This window comes from Eriocheir sinensis, unplaced genomic scaffold (assembly GCF_024679095.1).
Source record: "Eriocheir sinensis breed Jianghai 21 unplaced genomic scaffold, ASM2467909v1 Scaffold433, whole genome shotgun sequence".
NCBI lineage: Eukaryota > Metazoa > Arthropoda > Malacostraca > Decapoda > Varunidae > Eriocheir > Eriocheir sinensis.
In genome coordinates this window covers 328,107-352,500 of record NW_026111758.1, presented here as the reverse complement: position 1 = coordinate 352,500, position 24,394 = coordinate 328,107, and the positions used below count along the sequence as shown (strand labels likewise).

Genomic DNA, 24,394 nt, shown 5'->3' with positions numbered 1-24,394 from the left:
AGCATCCCCTGTCGAAACTCACCTCGGCGCTCCACCACTCGTAAACCTTCTATCAGTCGATCAATCTCATTCATTCATTCAGTCAGTCAGTCAACCAGTTTGTCTGTCAGGCAATCGGTCAGTCTGTCAGACAGTCAATCCATCATTCATTCAGTCAGTCAGTTAACCAGTTTGTCTGTCAGGCAATCGGTCAGTCTGTCAGACAGTCAATCCATCATTCATTCAGTCAGTCAGTTAACCAGCTATATAGTCAGTCAGTATATCATGCGGTCAGGCAGTCAGTCAGTTAGTCAGTCAGTCAATTAGTCAACCAGTCAGTCAGTCAGTTAATCAAGCAGTCAGTCAGTCAGTCATTAGAGGAAACAAGAACAGTTTGGTGGTGAGGAAGGTGCTTGAAAAATAGTGTCAGTGGAATGCAGCACTTATATTTACCGGGATGATGTCAGCAAGGAGAGTCAATTAACAGTTTAACTGGAGCACACAAGTTTAGCAACTAGACGAATACAAATGAATAATAGATAAATTTACACATCATAGATAGACAACTATAATATAAGGGAAGTGCAATGTTCCAAGTACGACAATTTCGTATCGCTGGCGAGTCACACGAGCGTGAAGTTGCCAGCTCGTTACACTCAGCCTGTTATATTTGCCGATCTCCCACCCAAAACCTGTCTCTGGCGCCCAATAACGAGACTCAGATATAGTTATCACTAAAACCGTTGATTCCTGATGTGTTTTGGCAATGGTTAAGCGTCGAAAACCGGTACATGCACGAGGGCGAGATGATGAAGGCAAGTTATCCCAGCATCGTTTCCAGATTGTCGTACTCGGAGCATTACTTTTACCAGCTTCTCCCGCATAAATATCACCAGGAAACATGAATAATAAACCATTTCAACAATAACTACAAATAAATATCGTTATTGTGACCCAGGAAACAGTTTTGGGGATGGAAATTGGGAAACATGAGAAACTGAGTACGACAATCTGGCAACGTTGTACAATAATCCCAGCCATCAGCTGTTCAGTGTTTGTTTACCTCGCGCGGGGAGAGAGGAAGGGTTAGAAAATAATGTAGGAGTCAGACAAGGCTGTGTGATGTCCCCGACGCTTTTCAACATGTACCTCGAGGAGCTGATAGTGAGAATTAGGAAAGCCGGGAAAGGGGTAGAGATAGGAGGAGAGAAGTTAGGGTGCCTGGCTTACGCTGATGATGTAGTGTTGATGACGGAGAGGAAAGAGGAGATGGAGGAGATCCTGCACATAGCTCAGGCATATGGGAGGGAGTGGGACCTGAAATTTAGTGAAAGAAAATGTAAGGTTATGGAGTTTGGTAGTGGAGGCAGTAACCAATGGGTACTAGGAAACAACGTGCTGGAGGTAGTCGATAAATATATGTACCTAGGAATGGAGGTTAGCAAGGAAGGCATAGGAGGGGAGAAACAGAGGAAAGTGAATGAAGGGAAGGCAAGGAGGATGTCAGGGATGATAATAAATGGAGGCAATAGAGTAGTAAACAAATATGATGTAGGGCGAAGTCTGTGGAAAGGAGTAGGTGTACCATATTGCCTCTATGGATCAGAGATAACGCACTACAGAGAAGGGGACATCGCACAGCTAGAAAAGGTTCAGAACACAATAGGCCGGTGGGGATTAGGAGCCCCTAGGAGCACAGCGGTAGAGGCCGTCAGAGGAGATATGGGATGGAGTACATTCAAGGAAAGAATTGTAAAGGGCAAGTTAGGCTTCCTTAAGAAAATTGAAAAGAGTAGTCAGGAGAGATGGGCAAAGAAAATACTGCAAGAAAGTGGAAACAAGTCCACCTGGGGGAAAGAGTTAGAGAGGTGGAAAAGGAGAGAACACCTGAGGGAAGAGTGGAATGAAATGGAGATCAGGGATGTGAAGAAGGCAGTAGAAAGGAACGGACAAGTCAAATGGCAGGAAGGAATGAGTGGCAAGTCAACGCTAAAATGGTACAGCAGGAAACAGAAACCAGAGGGAGTACACTGGCATGTAGGAGACTGGGGGAGCAAGCTGTTGTTTAAAGCAAGAACAGGAACCCTGGAGGTAAACGGCAGGAACAGGGACGGGGGAAACCAGGACTGTAGCTGTAGGACGGGGCAGATGGAAACAGTAGAACACCTAATAGTGGAATGCAGCAACTATGAGAGGCAGAGAGGGGAGTTGGTGGCAGGAGTAGTGATGGTAATAGGCGGAGAGGAGTGGGCTAGGAGACTAGAGGAGGAAAACGGGGCGATCTGCACGGTGTTGGGGCTGTATGGAGACAAAAAGGAAACGGAAAGAAGAATGGTAAAGTTGGCAAAAGTGTTCCTCGCGCAGTGCTGGGAAAAAAGGGCACAAATGTCCGTATAAGTGAATATAAGTGGCTTTATTTCAGATTAGAAAATTACATAACGCTGAAAAGAAAGTTGTGTGAATAAGAAGGGAGGAACGAGAGGAGGAGGACCTAAGAAGCGATACAAAGCGTTACAGGTCAAAAGAAGAAGAAGAAGAAGAAGAAGGGACGCTGTGCTCCGTGCTTTCCCTTGTTATCCCTGCTATCCACGTGCCCCCCCTTGTTATCCTCGTGCTCCCGGCCTTGTAGCGGTGCCGTGGCGGGGCGTGTAGGCGTTGACATGTAAGCCCCGGTCGTCTACCCTCCGTGCCCTATGGGGGTCCGTGGACGGGGCAGGTAGTTTGGGTTAGGGTAGGAACGTTAGTATGCGATCACTGTGTTAGAGTCCGATCACTTTCAATTTTGGTTGAAAAAAAACTTCGGTAATAATTCAGGAGATGTGGGCTCTCGAATTTCCAGGCACAAACTATTTTTTTCTAGGTAAAATGTGGTGCTTTTTCAAGTGGAGATAGTCTTTTTTTCCGGAAACTATTAGGAAAGGGGCTATTTCAATTTTCTTGATCAAGTCACAATCCTAATATTTCCGGAAAAAAAACCATCTCCACATGAAAAAAACACCACAAATTACCCAGAAAAAAATAGTTTGTGCCTAACCTAACCTAACCTAACCTATCCTAACCTATCCTAACCTAACCTAACCTAACCTAACCTAACCTAACCTATCCTAACCTAACCTAACCTATCCTAACCTAACCTATCCTAACCTAACCTAACCTAACCTAACCTAACCTATCCTAACCTAACCTAACCTAACCTATCCTAACCTAACCTAACACTACTTACGTACTGCTTAACGGCAAACCAGCCCGAGGCCGTGGCACTGCTTCTGCGACAATCAGTCATGCGCGGTATGTGATAAAGGGAGGGTGTATGTCTCTCGGGGTCCAGGAATAATTTTTTTTTTATGTATTTTTATTTTTTATTTTTTATGGTTTCCGGAAGTGAACAGGGTCTACACTATATACTGATACAGAAATAATGCAGAAAACGTGAGTATTAACGGCGGTAGAGAGAGCCCATACCTCCTGAATATTATCCAAAACTTCTACTGAGAAAACTACAAAAGATATATTATCAGACAGACCACCAATATGTAAAGGAATAAAAGCTAAATATTGTGTGAAAAAATGAAGTAAATGGGATAAATAGTTTAGCTTCTACCATACTCGAAAGGTAAGATACTGTCTGTTTTCTCCCGATTCTTACGGCAACCCGTAAGGAAATAACATTTTTCATAAAATTATAAATGATATATCTTTACGTTTTCTCTTTAATATTATGATGTTATGGTGTTGTGGAATGTTGGAATAACACGAGGAACTTTTGAAATAGTTGTTCAAATAGCACATTGTCCTAGTAAAGAGCAGTGATCGAATACTAAATCAAAAATCCTCTGTGTGTTAGAATCCGATCACGAAATATTATCCTTCCAAAATGCGTCAATCTATGCGACATAACATTATTTTTAAGTTTGCATGTGTTACTGGATTCGTAATTTTCGTAGTTCCTTTATTATATAGTGTTCTGTGTTAGTATCCGATCAGTGATCGACCACAGTGGTCAATCAGTCGACCACAGTGGTCAATCAGTCGACCACAGTGGTCAATCAGTTGACCACAGTGGTCAATCAGTTGACCACAGTGGTCAATCAGTCGACCACAGTGGTCAATCAGTCGACCACAGTGGTCAATCAGTCGACCACAGTGGTCAATCAGTCGACCATAGTGGTCAATCAGTCGACCATAGTGGTCAATCAGTCGACCATAGTGGTCAATCAGTCGACCATAGTGGTCAATCAGTCGACCATAGTGGTCGACTGATCAACCACAGTGATAGATAACTTAATCACTTTGGTAACTGAATGTTATTTACTAAGACCGTGATTTTTTGCACAAATTTAATGTATTATGAACAAGTTACGTGTGTTGGACTACACAGAAGCCATTGGCGGGTCGTCGGTAGCTTATACGTACCGTACACCACTGCCCACCCCCTGCGGGCCCCCCATCACGCGCGCAGCTCAGTAAGCCATCATCAAGGTCACGGAAGGATGTGCGTGTGACTCGCATCCATCAGTCTGAGCAAGATGGCTACAAGAAAGAAAGCATCGTATTCTGGACTGACTTTCATACTCCTGTGCACACTGGTGTGCAAACTGATTCTTCCCAGGAATCTCGATTCCAGCAAGAACTTAAAGAAGCAGAGTGTGTGGAATCTATGTATAATACCATTCAGTCTTCTAAGCACTGCAGAGCAACAGCATGTGATTTTGGCCCTGACTGATAAAGTAAAAAGGTTTCTCTTACAAAAAAAAGCTGAAGTTAACTTCAGACTCCCATCAAAAGAGACATTCCTATCACCAAACATGAAGAACAAGCCCAAACAAGGATCAACTATCAGCGCTGCATTTAAGGGCTACAAGTGGTTCCCATCACCACGTAAAACACAAGGTCCTAAGTACAAAAAAACCATTAGAGACAAGACCTTTGCTCTTTCTTCATCAGCTGCAGTACAGTTACTTGAAAAGGAACGCAATGCTAAACAAGCTTTAGAGCTCAAGAAACGCAGTAAGGATTCAAAACTACCCAAGAAAGGCAAGTCTGCTCAGACATCTGAACCAGTGACTGCTTCAACATCAGTGAACACTCTAACTGAGGAAAATGAAGATTCTTCCAGTGATGAATCGCTAGAAGCCAGCATGGTACCGTTGGAAGACAGTGATGATGACTCAATTGGTTTAGAAACTATTGCCACTGAAAATGCACTGCAGTTCATAGATCTTCAACAGCAACCTGAGCAAGGATCGTGGGTTATGATTAAGTTACATGTCATTCATTCTACTTTCAAAAGTAGAAAGACTGTTACACATAAAGCTTGTCTTGGTAGAATAGAAAGAGTAGCAGAAGAGGGCCTTGAGGTACACTTTCTTAAGGAATTGGAAGCTAAGAAGGATCACTTTGTTTGGGGCAGTTCTGACGATTTTTCTTTCCCAGTGACACCAGATGAAGTTTGTGTTATTCAAAATAAATGTGTAACGGATGTGATTCAGGGTAGAACTGCTACAATTAAGGTTGAAAATGGAGTAGTAGCAGCTGGGAAGAGTTGTCTTGGAATAATATAATTTCATGCTTCAGTGATGTTCAATAGGAATTTTACTTTCATTTTAACTTCCAGAAACTATGTTTGATGAGTAGGCTAACTAATGTGGTTACTTTATTCTTAGGAACATGGTTAGTTCTGCTATTCTTAGGAACATGGTTATTTTAGGTATTCTCAAGAACATGATTCATTTGATTCAAGCTATTTTCAGAAACATGGTTACTGGTACCGGTACTTTAGTTATTCTCAGGAACATGGTTAGCCTACTTAACCTATTCTGAGGAACAAGGTTAAAATTGCTTAGTTTAGCCATATTATGTATTATCATCATTGCAAGCATATTAAAACATTATTTGCATTCTCATTCATCATGTGTTTTCTTTCTCCCAGAAATTTTTTTTTGATGTATTTCGTCACTAGGCCCCTAAGGGCAAAAGATAAATATAAATTTGAAATAAACTGCATTTTATTTTGATGACTCAATTTATATGTTTGGATTTTTAATGGCAAGTGATTGGAATTAGCTGGCAAGTGATTGGACTTAGCAGTAATACCATTATCTCCAATCACGTAGCAAATGTATGCATGTATGTAAAATTATGTTCCACAGAAATTTGGCATTGGTCTTAATATAAACATTAATAACTACTGAAGGATTTGAGAGGTAAACAAAATCAGTTTTGTACTAAGTTTGAGTTTAAATCTGTGATCAAAAGAAATACATGGCACTTCCTGATTGGATACTAACGCTCCTACCCTAACCCGTCCGCTGCGGTTGGCACGGGTTTGGATTTCACTGTTAGCCTAGTATCATTTATATATATAGTTTCATGTCTTTCTCTGTCTCTGTGGTGGATAGTGGAGTGTTTCCCATGTGGTATTGGTGTGCTGGATATCCTCTCCCAAGGTGCAGGACTACATTTTCTTCATTGAATTGTAGCAGCCACTTTTTGTTCCACTCCTGTAGCTTGATGAGGTCTTCTGCTAGGAAATGCACATTCAAGGGGACAAATATACTTTTCCCATTTCATTTCAACAGAGTAAATTTTAATGTAAGTGGAATTTTTCCATGTTGAGAATATGCTAACAGCTCCTCATTTTCATTTTCCATTTCCATCTTGCAGCACTCACGGTCAACGGCACTGCCCATACACTCAGTCCACCCTGGCGGGGACCTCACCAATGACCTCCATGAAAACAGGGTCCCAGACAAGCCAGTTGGTCTGAAGGGTGAGTGTTTCCCTCAGTGTTGTGATTTACATCCTCTGTCCCCTTCAAATTGTCCCTCCTACCTCCTACCTCCTTATCCATCACTTACATTCTTAATTCCCAACAAACAGTATAAACCTAATATATGTGTTGTGCATAGAATTTAGGATAACTTACAGGTACAATACATTTGTATAATTTTGTTTTCATGGTACAAAATATTCATGTTTGGAAGCCATGATAAAACCTACATAGTGATCATGATGGTGGAGTCACTGTGTTATCTGTAGTGTCTTGTGGTCCATTACTGCCGTGGCGCTGACTGACCACATCAGGGTGTGTTGGCAGCCCCCCGCACAGCACAATGTGCTGCTGTGCGGCTACACCATTGCCTGGGACCAAGGCGTGGCGGACATCTACTCCAAGATCGTGGACAGCAAGCAGCGCGGTTACATCATTGATAAGCTGGGTGTGTAAGATGATCATTTGTGACTAATTCTCCATTTTCTGGCCCAGTAGTATGCAGACCTGCAGTGTGATTCTCCACAAGACAGGGATTTTGAATTAGCCACTTCTACATTTGTGTTGAGCCAAGAGAAGGTAAAGATTTTGTTAGCCTGTCAAATGCGATTGGCACGGATTTGCCCTCACTGTTAGTCTGGTAACCTTTCTCTGCCACTCTGGTGGACAGTGGAGTGTTTCCCATGTGGTATTGGTGTGCTGGATATCCCCTCCCAAGGTGCAGGACTTTACATTTTTCTTCACTGAATTTTAGTAGAAACATTTTGATCCATTTCTATAGCTTGGTGAGGTCTTCTGGTAAGAAATCCACAGTCAATGGGTTAAATGATATCATAGTTAACCATTTATTGAGTCTGGAGTTAACATTACATTCACCCCTCCAAAAAAATGATGATGGAGTCCATAACAAGTTTTCATTTAAGCAAAGTAAAGTGAAGGTAGAGATCTTGCTAAGTAGATCATAGTTAAACATTTATTGAGTCTGTTAACATTTCACACACACACACACACACACACACACACACACACACACACACACACACACACAAACACACACAGAAAAGTATTTACACACCATCATAAAGTTAGCTCTCCATATTGTGAAGACCCTGGACCATGAGAGCAATTATTGAGGGAAAGAAGGTGGTATTCTAAGTTGCCATTTTCAGACTCATCATCGTTCAGGCTCATTCCTCTGTCTGCCCTGAACTCTCAGATATTTCCTGGGTGGTCATAATGTTAGTCAGGTTATTCATTGGTTATCCGTGGCCTGTTATCTGTCTTTCTACCTGTTATTCTACCTGTTGTCTGTTAGTCTATCTTATTTGTTATCTGTTCTGCCCAGTTTAGCCCCTTGACTGCGGATTTCCTAGCAGCAGACCTCGCCAAGCTACAGGAATGGAACAAAAAGTGTCCGTGGCTACAGTTCAGTGAAGAAAAGTGTAGTCCTGCACTTTGGGAGGGGATATCCAGCACACCAATACCACATGGGAAACACTCCACTATCCACCACAGACAGCGAGAGAAAGACCTGGGACTATGTTACCAGGCTACCAGTGAAGGCAAAATCCGTGCCAATCGCAGCGGACAGGTTAAGGGTCGTGAAAAAATTGTTGTATTGTTACGATTAGGTCCATAACAAGTTCTCCATCTCCTCAGAACCCAACATGGAGTTTGTGATAAGCCTGCGAGCCTTCAACAACGTGGGTGACGGGCAACCGGTGTACCAGCAAGTCCGCACCCAGCCAGAGGAGGAGGAGGTGGTGGCACCCACGCTGGACCCGGCGGTGTGGGTGAAGGCCGTGGTGCTGACGCCCTTCACCGTGGTGCTGCAGTGGGCGGACACCATGCTGAGCCAGAACCAGGTGATTTATTTATTTATTTATTTATTATTAATATTATTATATTTTTTTTCAAGGGAGGCAACTCAAGGTAAACAAATTAAACAACAATTAAAAGGCCACTAGATGCCGTTCCAAACACAAGCATGAAGAATGGGAGGTCAAAAGAGGTCAGTTTTGGGTAGTGTTGCTGGGCTGCTTCAGGGAGGGCAGTCATCAGCTGGAAAATATATGTTTTATCTCATGTTCTTTGTGCACTGTGTCACAGACTTGCCACTTGCATCAACACAGCAGCGGAAAAGTTAGTCATTCGTCAAGGAACTTATTCACCACTTACACATTCTTGTTTCCCTGCACACACTCCCTTATTCACCTCATATCCACCTCTCCACATCCTTATTCGTAACTTGCATCCTTCTCCCTCCTACAAACAGCCCCTCATTCACCTCATATCCTCCTCTACATATCCTTATCCATTACTTACCCATACTCCCGTCCCAGCAAACTCCCTTATTCACCTCACGTCCACCTCACACATCCTTATCCATAACTCATGCATCCTCTTTTTCCTGCAAACAGTCCCTTATACACCTCATATCCTCCCTCATACATCCTTATCCTTCACTTACACATCCTCTTTTTCCTGCAAGCACTCCCTCACACCCTTCCTATCCTCCTGTCATTCATGTCTCATTTCACAAGCCAGTCCTTCATCCAGTGACCTTTCTTATGTTTTCCCTCCGTCCTTGTACCTGACTCCCTGTTAATACTGACCTTTGACTCCTGCAGTACAACAGCTGCACCACCTTCTCGTCCTCATCCTCCAGCCGCTACGTCAACGCCACGGATGTGACCTGCCTCATTGACAGCCTCAAGCCATCAACAATGTGTGAGTTTGCTGTGAAGACCATCAGGGTGAGACCACAGTGCTGGAAGCCTTCGTTCTTCTTTCAGTAAATATTCACTCAGTCCTGCAACACTTCTCAAGGAAATCCTGCACAGCTGAATCCTTGCTGTGATGAGGCACAGAGAAATTATGACTCATAGGGTGAGCTATTATTAGTGTTTGAGATATTGATTTTTTCATTGACCTTTGCAAATACTTAAAATGAACCTTACATAATGGTATTAGAAACAGCACAGCAGGGTTGGCAATGATTTAATCAAATTGATTATATCAAATGATTAAATCATTGACTTTATTTTTTTCTGAGTAAAAGTATTCCATAGGTTAAATGATGTGCTCCAAAGATGATAAAGTAAAACAACCTATTCATGTGCAAGGATTCATTTATTCTCTTCAAAGTATAAAAAAAAGATTCCTACATTATTATATCCTCCTGCGCTAATGTTGCCAACTTGACATGTTTTTTACTAGGTAAAAAATCAGCCTCCTCTAGTCTTTACTAACTTGGCTGGCAATGTATCATAATAGCAACCAAGGTTTGCAACCAAACCGTAACAGAATAGAAGTAGATATTCTTCTGTATGGTAATAATATAATATTCTGTCATGAAAATGACAACTTCAGGCAACTCTATCTGTCCTAAACCTGCTCCTGTACCAACTACAAACAAGTACTGAACAAGTATGTATCTGGATCCTTGACTGTGCTCAGACTTACAGGCCTAAACTTAAACTTAAAGTAACCTATGGAAACTTTTGAATCACTCACCAGGATATATATATATATATATATATATATATCTATATATATATATATATATATATATATATATATATATATGTATATATATATATATATATATATATATATATATATCCTGGGGAGGCGGTGGCTGAGTCGTCAAAGTAACGGCCTCGTGTTCAGGAGGACGCGAGTTCAATCCCCGCCCGGTGCCACCAAGCTGGGATTTTTCAGCCGCCGCCGAGTGGCTTAAAACTACCCACATGCTGTCCAGAAGACCACCTATCAAACCGGACTCTAGATTCTAGGATCAAAGATGAGCTCTGGGAGGGCCGCATGAGCCAATGCAAGATGGCGCCACTATAAACACTCGCCTGCGCCAGAACGGGCTGGGCCGACCATCAGGACCTACCGGAAAGAAGCCTTGGACCGACCATCAGGATCCACCTGGAAGAAGCCTACCGGCGCAATAGGCTGCAATTTAAAAAAAAATATATATATATATATATATATATATATATATATATATATATATATATATATATATATATATATATATATATATATATATATATATATATATATATATATATATATATATATATATATATATATATATATATATATATATATATATATATATATATATATATATATATATATATATATATATATATATATATATATATATATATATATATATATATATATATATATATATATATATATATATATATATATATATATATATATATATATATATATATATATATATATATATATATATATATATATATATATATATATATATATATATATATATATATTATATATATAAAATGCATGATGGGGGAACTTTAAAGTTTTGGTGTGCCAAAATCACACTTTTTCTCACACTTGTCCCCATCAGGTTTGGTGTGAGTCCCCCTATAGCCTGGTGGCCTCCAACACCCTGCTGGTGGCCCGGCCGTCCTAGCCCTCCCTGGCCAGCCATCCACCACCACCTTCACCCGGCAGCCGTCCACCACCAGGTTCACCCGGCAGCCGCTGCAGCGGAACAATGGGAGGATCACAGGTGAGCTGATGGGTTACCAGGATGGCATCTTCAAATTATAAAAATAAAAAAGAGTCAGTGTGCCAAACCACAGTGATGTACTAGACTACATAGTTAAGGGAACACACCTTCACTGCCGTGGAAAAGACCTGGATATATAGTAAATAAACAGTGACTTAGGTCATGGTGGTGGGCAGCGTGGGCCAGGCAGGAAGCAAGAACCATACATCTTGTCAGCCACTATAAATACAATTTGCCTGAGCCACTACCGGGCTGGGGTCATCCAAGAGGCCCCTCCAAAGAGCCTACTGGAGCTATGGGCAGCACTTAACCCAGTAGCTGCAGGGATCATGTTTCTGAAAGGCCACTCTAAGCACTGCCTTGGGCCGACCATCAGGACCCACCGGGAAGAAGCCTACCGGCGCAATAGGCCGCGACGTAAAAAAAAGAGAGAGAGAGAGAGAGAAAATCATCACTCAGGCAAACCATTTTATAATATATATCAATGCATTTGTGATCAGTTTATGCATCATCTATTTTGGGGGCTTATATCATAACAAAAATTAGGCCCGTCGCTGCTACACGGTAAAGCCACAAATTTTGCCTGTCACTGGTACACGGTTAAAAAAAGATTATTGAGAGAGTAATTTTGTTTGTTCCAGGCTACGCGATATTCCTCACCACGGACCAAACTGTCAGTGACTGGGTGACGGGGAAGTGACGGGAGACTGGCTCCCCAGCAAACCATCCCCGGCGGCCCGCCGCAGGCTTTAGAGAGGCCGAGGGCGGCCAAGTGCGGGCAAGTCTTGCCTCTCAAAGCCCTGCGATGACCCGCTGGGGACTCTGTCTTAAAACTGAGGGGAACATAACGAGTTCGGTCCATTAAAATATTTCGGCTACCAAGACATTTCTGTGTCCTTACATCATAAATATATATCCCATTTCACATGTTATATGCAATTAAACTTTCTTGTGTTTGGTTGTAGATAAAAATGATAACTGTAAATGCGCCGAATGGTTGTTAGACAAACTCAACCGTACATTTTAGCATGGTAAATATTAGCACGCACTTATGTTCTTAAACGAATAAAAATATCGAGTGTTTTATTATACATTCTGGTGATTAACGAAACTATTTTTGATTCAACGATCATGTATTGAGAAAAAAAAAACAAGGTATGCGCTGCTGCCGTACTTTGTTGAGTAGTACCAATAATCTGTGGTATAAATCCTCGTGCCTAGAAAGGTAAAAATGTTTTTGAAGTTACATTTTACGTTTAGAATTATTGTTTGAACGTTTATGCAATGTTAAGTGAGCCAAGTGGAAAGACAAGACACTCTCATATCTGGTGTTTGGCACCACCGCATAGAGAAGCGCGGGAAAACTCACAGCAGCCCGCAGCCTCTCCTGCTTTGTCCTGCACGGTGCTTAGACTGTTCTTCGCTTCACATCATTCTTTTCTCCCTAAAAGGCAAGTATCCTGTAATATAGTTAATGTCGATGTAGCTTAGGCGCACAGTGGTAAATTTGCTGTTCGTGAGGCTTAGCTGGCACGTATATAGTGGTGCCATGGAGGGAGAGTTATCTTACTGGACGAAACGAAGGAGAATTCAGCAGCAGGTGTCAGTTCATTTAGAATCTTTGCGTAAAGCAAGAGAAATCCCAGATATTGAACGACCAGCACATGCAGAGTATAGTGGTTTTGCCCTACAGCACACTGAGAATTCCACAGTTTGTCATGATAGTGAAATAAATCAGAAAACTTGTGGGGCAGTCTGTGAGGAGGAACAGGTTCAGGAACGGGTAAGCTGGTATGAACATCACCCATTTCAACAACCGTGTTCATCGGGAAGTGATTCTGATGTTACAAATTCAGCTTATGAAACTAAAGGTCATGATTATTATCAAATGTCATCTAAGCTTGCTAAATGGGCTGTTGATTTCAAAATCTCACACAATGCCATCAACAGTCTCATGGAAATATTACTGAAGTATCATCCTAGTCTTCCAAAGGATGCAAGAACTCTGCTAAGTACTCCACGGTATTATGACATTAAGCAGGTTGCAGGAGGATCTTATCATTATTTTGGTGTGGAAGCCTTGCTTGTAAAAGTTTTGTCCCATAAGTTAACAACAAGAACACTGAAAGATGGTGAACATATAGTTCTTCAAATTAACATAGATGGTCTGCCTTTATTTAAGAGTTCAAACAGCCAGTTTTGGCCCATATTAGCAAGAGTTAGTCACCCAGTAGAGAGTGAACCATTCATCATTGCATTATATTGTGGCAGCCATAAACCAGGGAATGTTTCAGAATATCTGCTAGATTTTGTTACTGAGATGAATATTATCAATGAAAATGGCATAGTAATTGATGGTAAAAAACTTCAAGTTCAGGTATCATCCTTTGTTTGTGATGCACCTGCAAGATCATTCGTCAAACAAGTTAAAGGACATAATGCATACTATGGTTGTGAAAAATGCACCCAGAGAGGTGTGTGGAAGGGCAAAGTAACATTTCCATCCCTTGATGCCTCACTCCGCACTGATGATGACTTCAAAAGCTTGGCTGATGAAGAACATCATTATGCTAGATCACCTTTAATAGAGCTTGGAATTGGGATGGTTAGTCAGTTTCCTTATGATTATATGCACCTTGTGTGCTTAGGAGTGACAAGAAAACTTATTGGGCTGTGGATTAGAGGACCTGTGGGTAAGAACTGTAGAGTTGGAAGTAATGTAATACAAAGAATATCAGATGACTTACTAAAGTACTGGAAATTTCTGCCTTCAGAATTTCCCAGAAAATGCAGATCACTTGCAGAGGTAGACAGATGGAAAGCAACTGAATACCGGCAGTTTCTGCTATACAGTGGACCAATTGCATTAAAAGACAAATTGGCTGATGATAAATATCAAAACTTTTTAGATCTTTTTGTTGGCATTTACTGTCTTGCAAGTCCATTCTATTACACTACACATTGCCAATATGCCCATGAATTATTGTGTACCTTTGTGCAAGACTTTGGCAGGATATATGGTTCAGATATGTTAGTTTATAATGTTCATGGGCTGTCACATTTAGCTGGTGATGTTGCAAATTTTGGTCCATTGGATAGGTTCTCAGCCTTTCCATTTGAAAATTTCCTTGGAAAGTTGAAAGCCAAGCTGCGGAAACCCAACTTTCCCGTCCAACAAGTGATCTGTAGACTTCATGAGGAAATGAATGCTCTTTTGTCAACAGAACCCAAAAAGCATGTAGATGTAGAGGTACCCAAGCACATGCATAATAATGGACCATTGCCAGGATCTGATGATAATTTTCTCAGTTCAAGAAGGTCACTTACAAGAAACTCCAGTTCTCAATAGATTCTGGAGATAACTGTGTGAAGGTTGGGTCAAATATAGGTCTGATAAAGAACATTTTGGTTAGAAAGGATGGAGGTGAAGTGATGGTACTCTTTGAATCTTTTAGTAATATATCCACCTTCTTTACAAGCCCACTAAGTTCATCAGATTTGGGTGTTTACAAGGTATCACATCTTAGAGGAAGGCTTGATATTATTCCACTGTCAGAAATAATGTGCAAATATGTAATGCTGCCTTATAAGAATGATTTCTTTGTTGTAATTCCAGTGATTCACCAGTTTAATAGACCATGAGTGATGCAGAAGTTGGGGCTATGGTACTGGATGTGTTAGTGTCTGCTTTTTTCTTTATTTACTTAGGGTTGCATTTTGCTTTAAAGACACTTTCGTGGTTTTGTCTTGTTTTTTCCAACAGATGGGTGAAACATTTGTTTTGGTGGAATTCCTTAAGACAAATGATGTGGCTGTAATCCCTTCATCATGGCTAGTTAGCAAAGACAAAGCACTGTGGCCTCCATACCTTTCCTCAACACGAATAAACAATGCTGTCCGCAACAGAGATTCACCATGTACAGAATGGACGAAGTATTCTGTTAAAATCATGTATGAATCAGGTACAGTATATATACATTTTTGTTTCACAAAGGTTTTGCTATATTTTATTCAGAGATTGCTAAGAATAGGAGTAGTTACAGTAACTGGAATTACATAATTCCAGTTATGTACTTCATTTTCTGCTACTCTTACTAGCCATTTCTGGACTCATTTAATATTATCAGTCATACTTCACAGAACACTGCGGCATCCAGTCCACCCACTGTTGGTTCATCACCTGGGACCTGTGTGTGTCCTTGTCTGTTGTGTTCGTCATCTGGGATGTCTGTGGTTGTTTGTGTCTGTTGTGTCTAATTGTGCCTTTGTTGTGAGTACCCTGTTGTGTTGTATTCACTTATTTCAACACGTATCTGTGTCTTTTTCACTTCTTTCATTACATACTTTTTAGGAAAATTAGAAATAAACAAATTACCTATGAATATAGTATGTGCTTAATTCTTTCATTGTGGCAGATTTCTCAAAAACTTCATGAACTAACCTGGTACTAGCATAAGGCAAGTAAAAGGAATGATCCTGTATGGTAACCAATGATAATAAATGAGTAATATTTACTAAATTTATCCACAGATACATATGAGAGCAAGAGCAAGTTGTCAACCGCTATGTATCATTCTGACCTACTGACGGAGGATTCTGAGGATGATATCATTAGCCGTTGTTCAAAAAGGAAGAGGAGGTGGTGTGTTTCCATTCTTTTTTCTTCTATGAAAAAAAAAAAATCCTGTGAAGAGAGAGGGAGGGAGTGTGTATATTTACCTAGTTGGGATATGTGGGGAGGAAAGCTGAGCTCATGCTGTCCTGTCTCTGTATCTACATATGTGTTTGTGTGTGTGTGTGCTTGCATATACCTAGTTTACTTGTGCTCATACATATACATGTGAATGTTCCAGATTGCGTTTATTATATATTTCCATATCTTTTTCCAGATCTCCCAGCAGATACACTGACCATGAAAGTTCTGAAGAGGACTGCTTTAGTTCAAGGGCTAAGACAAAAGCTTCCAGCAGTATTAGGGATGTGGAGGTAAAATCCAAAGACCAGATTGCAAGACCAGTTCCACCTAGGCCATCTGTACCGAGCTGTATTGTGTCACAGCCACAGCTACCACCACCTGAGAGTCTGGATGTAAATGGTAATGCAGTTTCTTCTTTTGAAGTCACTTAACACTGTGATAGGGAAGTTGTTACATTTGACTTGAAATGCAGTTCAAGTATACTCCAGTTTTGGGCCGTAACTACTATTGTGCTGGTATTGTTATATGTTAATATCTTGGTATGACAGGTTATTATGTGCTCATAAGTGATATGTTCTAAAAAATTACAGCCGAGATGCAAGAATCTTTATGGTGTTGGAAGAACTACGTGCTATACTGCATTCCCACTCCACCAAGCTGAATACTCTCCTCAGACACCACAGTGTGCAAGAACAAGATCAAGCAGTACCAGAGGGCATTCACTTCCCTGTGAAGGATATGAATGAAATGGAAGCCCTAGAAAGCAAACTGATGGATCCTGACCTAGAGAAGAAAGTTGTAAGTTATGTGATCATTTACTATTGATGTTGCTGAAACCTTCAAATTTCAGTAGAAACAGGTGTAGGTTTTTGTAAATTAAAGTCAAACTTTTTATTTACTGATCATTTTTGACAAACCTGGCAACACTTGATATTAGAACCACAGTATCATTTTTGGCTAGCCTGAATTCAAAGAGAATGTGGCTGTACTGTTTTTCATGCATCCTTCACTTGTTTACTACTGCAACGTTACTGCTCTTTCAGATTGCAAGTCTGTATGTAATAGGTGGATCAGGTCTTCCAGACACAGTGAGGCGCATTCTGCGATACACTGTGAGCAACTCCTTGGCCATCCACTTCAATTGGTGTGGCAAAGGAATGAAACGGAGCTTTTGCACAATGAAGCTGAAGGATACAATAATTAGTAAGTGGCTTATGATGCAGTCACAGGCTAACAGTTATCTCACCTAGAACAAGTAAACAATGAAAGGGTCCATTGGTATACAAGACTGTAATGTAATGTGTTGTATTGTTTATCTTCATTTGGGTTACTACGTGACCAGACACAAATCCCTAAGGTAAAAGCAATGGCTAGAACTACCCTACATATCCTTGTCTGCCAAGTGTGATGGGAGAAAAAGTGTTTCCATGCAGTTACAAATATGCAGTAATGCTTAGTATACATTCCTATAGTATTTTTTTTCTGTGCTATGCATAGACTTAGTAAATTTGCTTGCTTTGATATTCAGTCATATTCTTAATTAACTCATCCACATAATTTTTTTCTGCATTGTATTTCCAGTCTAAAACAGAATATTAGGCAAAACAGTGTTACACCTAGTATACTCCAGATGTTCAGATTAGTACACATCACTTAACTCATGTGGTGCTTGATTGAATAGTCGAGAATTTAATTGTTTCTATTGGATAATCTGCTTTTGACATCTATTCATGTATTTTAATTTTGACTGTACATTAAAGTTTTGTGACTACAATACTAGCTTACCATGTAGCTATCAACTTTTAACCACTACCCCATATGAATTGAGTTACTCATGTCTAACTACTTACATTTCAGATTTGAGTATATTGAAGTTTACTGAGTTAAAGGCAGATTTCCTATTGACAGAAAGTGTCCACAAGAATGCAGAGCACAAGAGTGCAACAGCTGCCTCAATTGAAAAAGTAATGAAGGAGTGGTTTCGAACAGCCAGAGATCGAGATGGAGGCCGTCGGAGGAGAGATGTAAGAACTTGTGAGAGCAGTGATACTGCCTAGACTTTCTGGCATTGCATATTCAAAGTTCTCTCTCTTGCTCTCTCTTTGTGCATTAATGCATCATAAAATACTCAGTTTACTGGTACCATTCCAGGCTTTCATGCCACAGTGACACCACTCATTCCAGTCTCCCTCCATGTATCCTGAAGCTCTCATCCCACTTCTCCATTCACCTTAACATGCACCTGTGTCCCTTTGATGTGCTTTCACACCTCTTAATGATCTACCTGCTCCATATGCACACCTCCCGTCACATTCCACATAGCCCACAGTCAGTCCTGTTAGATGCATTTTCCTCATTTATAAATGCCTGTACCTTAATTTCATTCTTTTGGCTGTAATGTTTCATCTGTACATTAGTAGTTAATTGAAATGTTGTGGACAGCATTGCTGTAATGGAAGCCACTTTTTTTTTTTTTTTTTTCTGTAGGATGTAGGGATAGGATTATTATGATATTAATTATGTAAATACTCAGTTTAGGAATAGAGCTCAGGATAGCTAATGGTAATTTTGTACTTAACACTGATGCAAAGATTAGGCATTTGTTATTGCTTGTTTCAAGGGTGCTCGCAGTGTTTTCATGTTGCTGACTAATGATTAATACTTGTGGTGCTGAGAATTATATTGGTGCAAGAATACTAATTGTTCAGTTCTTAAAGAAATCTTTTTTTGTAGCTACACACAATGTATTACCAAAGTGTGTGTGTGTGTGTGTGTGTGTTGTAGCTGTTCAGTATTAAATTGTTTTAAGTTCTCTGACAGTTGATTCATAAACTATACTTTAAACAGAGTTAATCATTGGTAAGATTTAAAGTAAAGATGTGAAAGACTATATCCTCAGGCTGAAAATAGTAAATACATAAGTAATATCAGGTGCTATCACTAAGGCATAAAGAGTAAGAATGTGTACCATGATATTGTTGTAGTTGTAAGGAATGATGACAAGGGCCAGGAATCCCTCCCCTTACTATTATTATTTTTATTATTATTATTTTTTTTTTTTAACAAAAAATATTGATTGATTTACTTTTTAGGAGAATTATCTTATTTCATTTTCCACTGTCTTGCTTGGAAATTACCTTGCTGAACAGGATAAATTAAGTTCCTTGAAAAGTCTTAAATGTTGTGATTTTAGATTATTTTTCTTTAGTTTCTAAGGTAAAATTACAGCAATACAACTGTTAAATCTGGTAATGATAAAGTATAAGTGTCTTCTCTTGCTTACTAATGGCATCAACCCAATTGTAAACCCTATTGTGAAAGCTGAAGATCTTGTCAAAATAAACTTAAGTCCACTGAATGTATCTTTCATTTATTCATCAGGTGTATTCATGTAAAATACATTGGATTACTATATATAAATGGGCGGTTAATGGCAGGCATAACTATGTAGGCCCGCTGTTAGCGGGCCGACGTAGAACCTATGAGCATGGGTGACGGCGGCCCCACGTAATCTGCCGCTGTAGGGCCGCCGGTACAACATACGTTTAGCCTACGGAGGGCCGCCGTCTTCTGGTTTGCTGGGTCACCCTTACCGTCCATGGACTGACGCCTTCAAGGAAGTATTTGCACAAGATGCACACTCACAATGTCAAAGGTTTTGGTCCATTCTCCTCCGTGGAAAGCTTCACGACTTCCAGGTAAGGAAGTGTTAGTCTTAGGGAGCCGTCATTGCTGTGGTGCATCAGTCACTGTTCTCCCAGTTATGCACATGTTGTGTCCCACCACACTGTCCCTCATCATGGAGCACTCCCTCCCTGAGGCTGACTTGAGGCCCATTACCTGCATGCTGTGTGTTGTGGTGCATCAGTCACTGTTCTCCCAGTTATGCACATGTTGTGTCCCACCATACTGTCCCTCATCATGGAGCACTCCCTCCCTGAGGCTGACCTGAGGCCCATTACCTGCATGCTCTGTGAATGCCACCTCTGGCTCTGTGGGCATGTGGGTAAACCCTGCTTACCAGGTTGTTTCTGTAAGACACAATCCTTAGTAAAGAGTGTGCCCAGAAAGTTGGGTTAGAGCAGGTTGATGGATCCTGCTGGGAGGTACATGGTATGGGGAAGGTGCCTGCATGGGGACCTGCACAGAGGAACCCCCAAGAATGGTGTCATAGTTTGGGTGAGGCAGGCTGGCAGAGGCCCCCATTGATTGACTGATTGATTAAGCCAATGTTGAAAATATTATACATCTGCTCCTGTGTTCCAGCTGTTGACAAGAGCATCGGTGAGCCCCCTGGCTGGTAGGGCTGGGCACGATACGATTCCGGAATCGATTCCAGCGATTCCGCTTCAAGCTTCCAGGTATCGAGTGGTATGACTGGTATCGATACCTTGGCTTGACGATTCCACTAGCTTAATTTCTCCTGGCAATCTGGCAGACAATGGCATCGTGGAGGGAAAAACGGCATTTGATTGGTCGATACTCTGTGTCTGTGACGTCAGGCAAGTGTTGCCAGATGCGCGTGCCTCCGTCAGGCCCAGTACATAAATAAGGGTGGAGGAGCGACCCACGGCAGTCCAGCTAATGTTCTCAGAGGGGGGGTCCGTGTCGCGCTTCACCATCCATATGAACAAAATTATTTAATTTTTTTTATTACTATTTAACAATTCCTTGCTGTAGTGTAGCCTTTCCTCTCTCGAAAAATATAATTCATTCAACAGAACTCATATACTCGTGTTCACGGGAGAGGAACAAACACGTCACTGTCAACATCATTAGTCATGGCCTCTACTTCAAAGCGATCTAGAAAAGCTCCAGTATGGACATACATGGAGAAAACAGGGCCTGACATCACTGTGTGCCTTATTTGTAAGGATTCCTTGAAATATTGTGGAAATACTTCAAACATGACTAAACATATACGTACCAGACATCCGATTGAATTTGCGCAAATGCAGGAGGACACGACCCCTGTCGCTGCCTCACACATGTCTGATCCTGAAAGTGAGAGATTGCCCGGCACATCAACTGCAACATTGCAACCAACTTTGATGCAAACAATAGACAGGACTCAGTCTTACAGAAATGACTCTATCAAAAAGAATCAACTAGATCTTCTTTTGGTAAAAATGGTAGCTAAAGATCTTCAGCCATTGTCCATCACTGAAGATAAAGGATTTAAGGACTTCGTTCAGGGCCTGAATCCTCGCTATAAGCTACCTAGTCGCCGTGAATTGACGAGAACTCTTTTACCTAATATGTATGAACAAGAAGTAGCAAGAATCAGCAAGGAACTTGAAAATGTTGAGGACATTGCATTAACAACTGACATCTGGACTTCCAGACAAACACAAGGATTTATCACAGTCACGGCACACTTCATTTCTTCAGACTATAATATCAAATCAGCTGTTTTAGAGACTGCAAGGATGACAAAAAATCATACAGCAGAGAATATTGCAGAAGACCTTACAAGTATATGCAATAAATGGAACATTCTAAGTAAAATATGCTGTGTGATTACTGATAATGCTGCTAATATGACCTCAGCAATAAAATCACATATGAAATTGCGCAATATTCCATGCTTTGCGCACACACTCAATTTAGTAGTACAAGATTCACTGAAGAATACAAAAGATTTACAAATAGTAAAAGATAAAGTAAAGCAAATTGTGACCTTTTTCCACCATAGTGTCAAAGCAACTGATAAACTTAGCCAGCTTCAAGTACAACACAATGTTCCAGTTAAGAAGCTTATTCAAGATGTAGAGACAAGGTGGAACTCTACCTATCATATGCTGGAACGCTTCGTGCAGCAAAGTAATCTTGTCACCACTACGCTTTGCTTGCTCGGAAAAAATCATTTGTGCATTAGTAATGATGAGCTTAGCCTCATAAAAAAGGTCATACCTCTACTGGAATACTTTGATGAAGCAACCAAAGAATTATCAGCAGAAAAACTTACTTCACTCTCTAAAGTTATTCCAATTGTAAGAGGTCTGCAAGATTCCCTGCAAATGATTGATGATGACATGGATGGACTGACATTAAGAAATATTCCATTATCTGAAGAACTCAAAAAGCAGATGAGTCGGAGATTTGCTACAGTGGAAGGGATTTTCCTTGTTGGGGCAGCAACCATTCTAGACCCCAGATTTAAGAAGCTACCCTTCGCAGATGCTTCCAACATCAAGGCCATCGAAGAGCGTTTAAAAAACATACTACGCTCTAAGTATACAAATTATGCTTCAGAAAGTTCAACTGCGCCTTCTGTGCCGAGCCTCCCTGGCCCTGAATCAACAATAAAGTCAGGGAAAAAGTCTCTGTGGAATAGCTTTGATGCTAAAGCAGAAAAGACCTCACAAATAGTCTCAAATCCATCTGCTGAGGCAATAATGGAGTTGAGGCGATATTTTGAGGAGCCAAGAGTCATGAGAAGTGAAGATCCTCTCTCATGGTGGAAGAAAAAAGCACCCTTATTTCCAAACCTTTCTAAAATAGCAAAGGGAATCTTATGTGTACCAGCAACATCAGTCCCATCTGAGAGGCTTTTCTCCAAAGCAGGAGAATTAATATCTCAAAGGCGAAGCACTCTAAAAGAAAAAAATGTCAACATGATTCTATTTCTTAACAAGAACTTGAAATAAATCAATAAAAAAATGCTACTCCTGAATAAGGAGAGGACTGCTACTCCTGAATAAGGAGAGGACTGCTACTCCTGAATAAGGAGAGGACTGCTACTCCTGAATAAGGAGAGGACTGCTACTCCTGAATAAGGAGAGGACTGCTACTCCTGAATAAGGAGAGGACTGCTACTCCTGAATAAGGAGAGGACTGCTACTCCTGAATAAGGAGAGGACTGCTACTCCTGAATAAGGAGAGGACTGCTACTCCTGAATAAGGAGAGGACTGCTACTCCTGGATAAGGAGGGGACTGCTACTCCTGTATAAGGAGAGAACTTAAATTCTCATTTCATTAAGGAAATATATTATATGTATTTTTAGTGTATAAACATATTATATGTAGATTATATGTACTTGTATAAGTATATGTATTTTTCTTCGAGAGGATAATGTAAAATAAAGGAATATTTATTTACAAATGTAGCAACAAACATAGTCATACTTTAAGGAAATATATTATATGTATCTTTAATACAGAAGTCTATTATATGTATATTACATATATTTGTATATGTATTTTCTTCGACAGGATAAAATGAAGTAAAGGAATATTTATTTATGAATGTAGCAACAGTCATACTTTAGGGATGAAATATTTTTTTACCATTCCTTTGTTATATATATATATATATATATATATATATATATATATATATATATATATATATATATATATATATATATATATATATATATATATATATATATATATATATATATATATATATATATATATATATATATTTTCTTTAAAAGGAATCTCCTTTTATTCTGTGATACGGAACTGGGATTAGATATTGGCTGTGATTATACACTGAACTATTTTTGTAATATTGTAATTTATTGCAATCTTGCATATGCATTCCCATCTTAATGAATATCGAATACCTCAATCATTTGTTTTTGTTCCTCCTCCTTAAATAAGATCAGTGGTTTTTATATATATATATATATATATATATATATATATATATATATATATATATATATATATATATATATATATATATATATATATATATATATATATATATATATATGAGAGAGAGAGAGAGAGAGAGAGAGAGTGTGTGTGTGTGTGTGTGTGTGTAATTCACCTAGGCCCGATCACGAGTCGTCTCGCTCTCGCCAGCAGGTACCCTCTCGCCACGAGCAATGCTCATTATTGTCGATCTATGGGCACTGCCAAGCCCTCACACACCACACACCCCATCCCCCTTGCTTAAGGGGGGACAGTAACCACTCCTAGTAAGCGGAAAGAATTCGGCCTGAGCAGGACTCGAACCGCCGCCTGCTTGGCCGTGAAGCCTTGCAATGCGGCGCCCTAACCACTTACACCACGGAGTGGTGTGTGTGTGTGTGTGTGTGTGTGTGTGTGTGTGTGTGTGTGTGTGTGTGTAAAAAATAATATGGAATCGCTTCACACACTGCCACAATATCATGGGGAATCGTGATTGCAATGAGTCGATACCATAATCGTGAAACGCATGGAGTGATTCCAGAATCGATGGCGCAAGGAGGCGATACGAGATTCGTCAAGGACGTGAAGCGATACCGGAATCGATGGCGCAAGGAGACGATACCAGAATCGTTTGGCAACTCCCGGCCGCGCGGGAGGCAGAACGATGGAAGCGATTCCGGAATCGATACCAGCGATTCCAACAGCCTCTGGAATCGGAATCGGCGATTCTCAAAAAAG

The 24,394-nt window shown here is 40.4% G+C and overlaps 3 protein-coding genes and 1 long non-coding RNA gene across 5 annotated transcripts; all 4 read left to right on the top strand.

The window, feature by feature from the left end:
* The first annotated feature begins 1,765 nt into the window (after positions 1-1,765).
* On the top strand, positions 1,766-11,288 carry LOC126992270 (netrin receptor DCC-like). Of its 2 annotated transcripts, XM_050850925.1 has the most exons (6): positions 1,766-2,641; positions 6,643-6,748; positions 7,018-7,196; positions 8,408-8,613; positions 9,379-9,478; positions 11,148-11,288. In XM_050850925.1, exons 4-6 carry the CDS (start codon positions 8,416-8,418, stop codon positions 11,156-11,158), a joined length of 309 nt encoding a protein of 102 aa, XP_050706882.1. In that variant the 5' UTR covers positions 1,766-2,641; positions 6,643-6,748; positions 7,018-7,196; positions 8,408-8,415; the 3' UTR covers positions 11,159-11,288. The 2 variants fall into 2 exon arrangements, 1 of the variants encoding a protein (XP_050706882.1); XR_007746451.1 differs by lacking the exons at positions 1,766-2,641; positions 6,643-6,748; positions 7,018-7,196 and adding an exon at positions 7,204-7,327 and having other exon boundaries at positions 9,379-9,637; positions 11,148-11,285.
* Positions 11,289-12,032: 744 nt separating this feature from the next.
* LOC126992284 (uncharacterized) lies at positions 12,033-15,847 on the top strand. The gene is made up of 2 exons (XM_050850940.1): positions 12,033-15,274; positions 15,453-15,847. Exon 1 carries the CDS (start codon positions 12,862-12,864, stop codon positions 14,659-14,661), a length of 1,800 nt encoding a protein of 599 aa, XP_050706897.1. The 5' UTR covers positions 12,033-12,861; the 3' UTR covers positions 14,662-15,274; positions 15,453-15,847.
* Positions 15,848-15,977: 130 nt separating this feature from the next.
* LOC126992273 (uncharacterized) lies at positions 15,978-19,025 on the top strand. Its single transcript, XR_007746455.1, has 3 exons — positions 15,978-16,806; positions 17,052-17,211; positions 17,866-19,025. It is a non-coding gene; the product is annotated as an uncharacterized LOC126992273 (long non-coding RNA).
* Positions 19,026-20,307: 1,282 nt separating this feature from the next.
* On the top strand, positions 20,308-23,274 carry LOC126992275 (E3 SUMO-protein ligase ZBED1-like). The gene has a single exon (XM_050850933.1). It carries the CDS (start codon positions 20,790-20,792, stop codon positions 22,656-22,658), a length of 1,869 nt encoding a protein of 622 aa, XP_050706890.1. The 5' UTR covers positions 20,308-20,789; the 3' UTR covers positions 22,659-23,274.
* The last annotated feature ends 1,120 nt before the right edge of the window (positions 23,275-24,394 follow it).

What these genes read in the sequence shown, in the direction of transcription:
- LOC126992284 (XM_050850940.1), top strand. Translation starts at nt 12,862, where the DNA reads ATGGAGGGAGAGTTATCTTACTGGACGAAACGAAGGAGAATTCAGCAG.
- LOC126992270 (XM_050850925.1), top strand. Translation starts at nt 8,416, where the DNA reads ATGGAGTTTGTGATAAGCCTGCGAGCCTTCAACAACGTGGGTGACGGG. An exon ending in CCATGCTGAGCCAGAACCAG is followed by an intron (nt 8,614 to 9,378) that starts GTGATTTATTTA and finishes TGACTCCTGCAG; the next exon opens with TACAACAGCTGCACCACCTT.
- LOC126992275 (XM_050850933.1), top strand. Translation starts at nt 20,790, where the DNA reads ATGGCCTCTACTTCAAAGCGATCTAGAAAAGCTCCAGTATGGACATAC.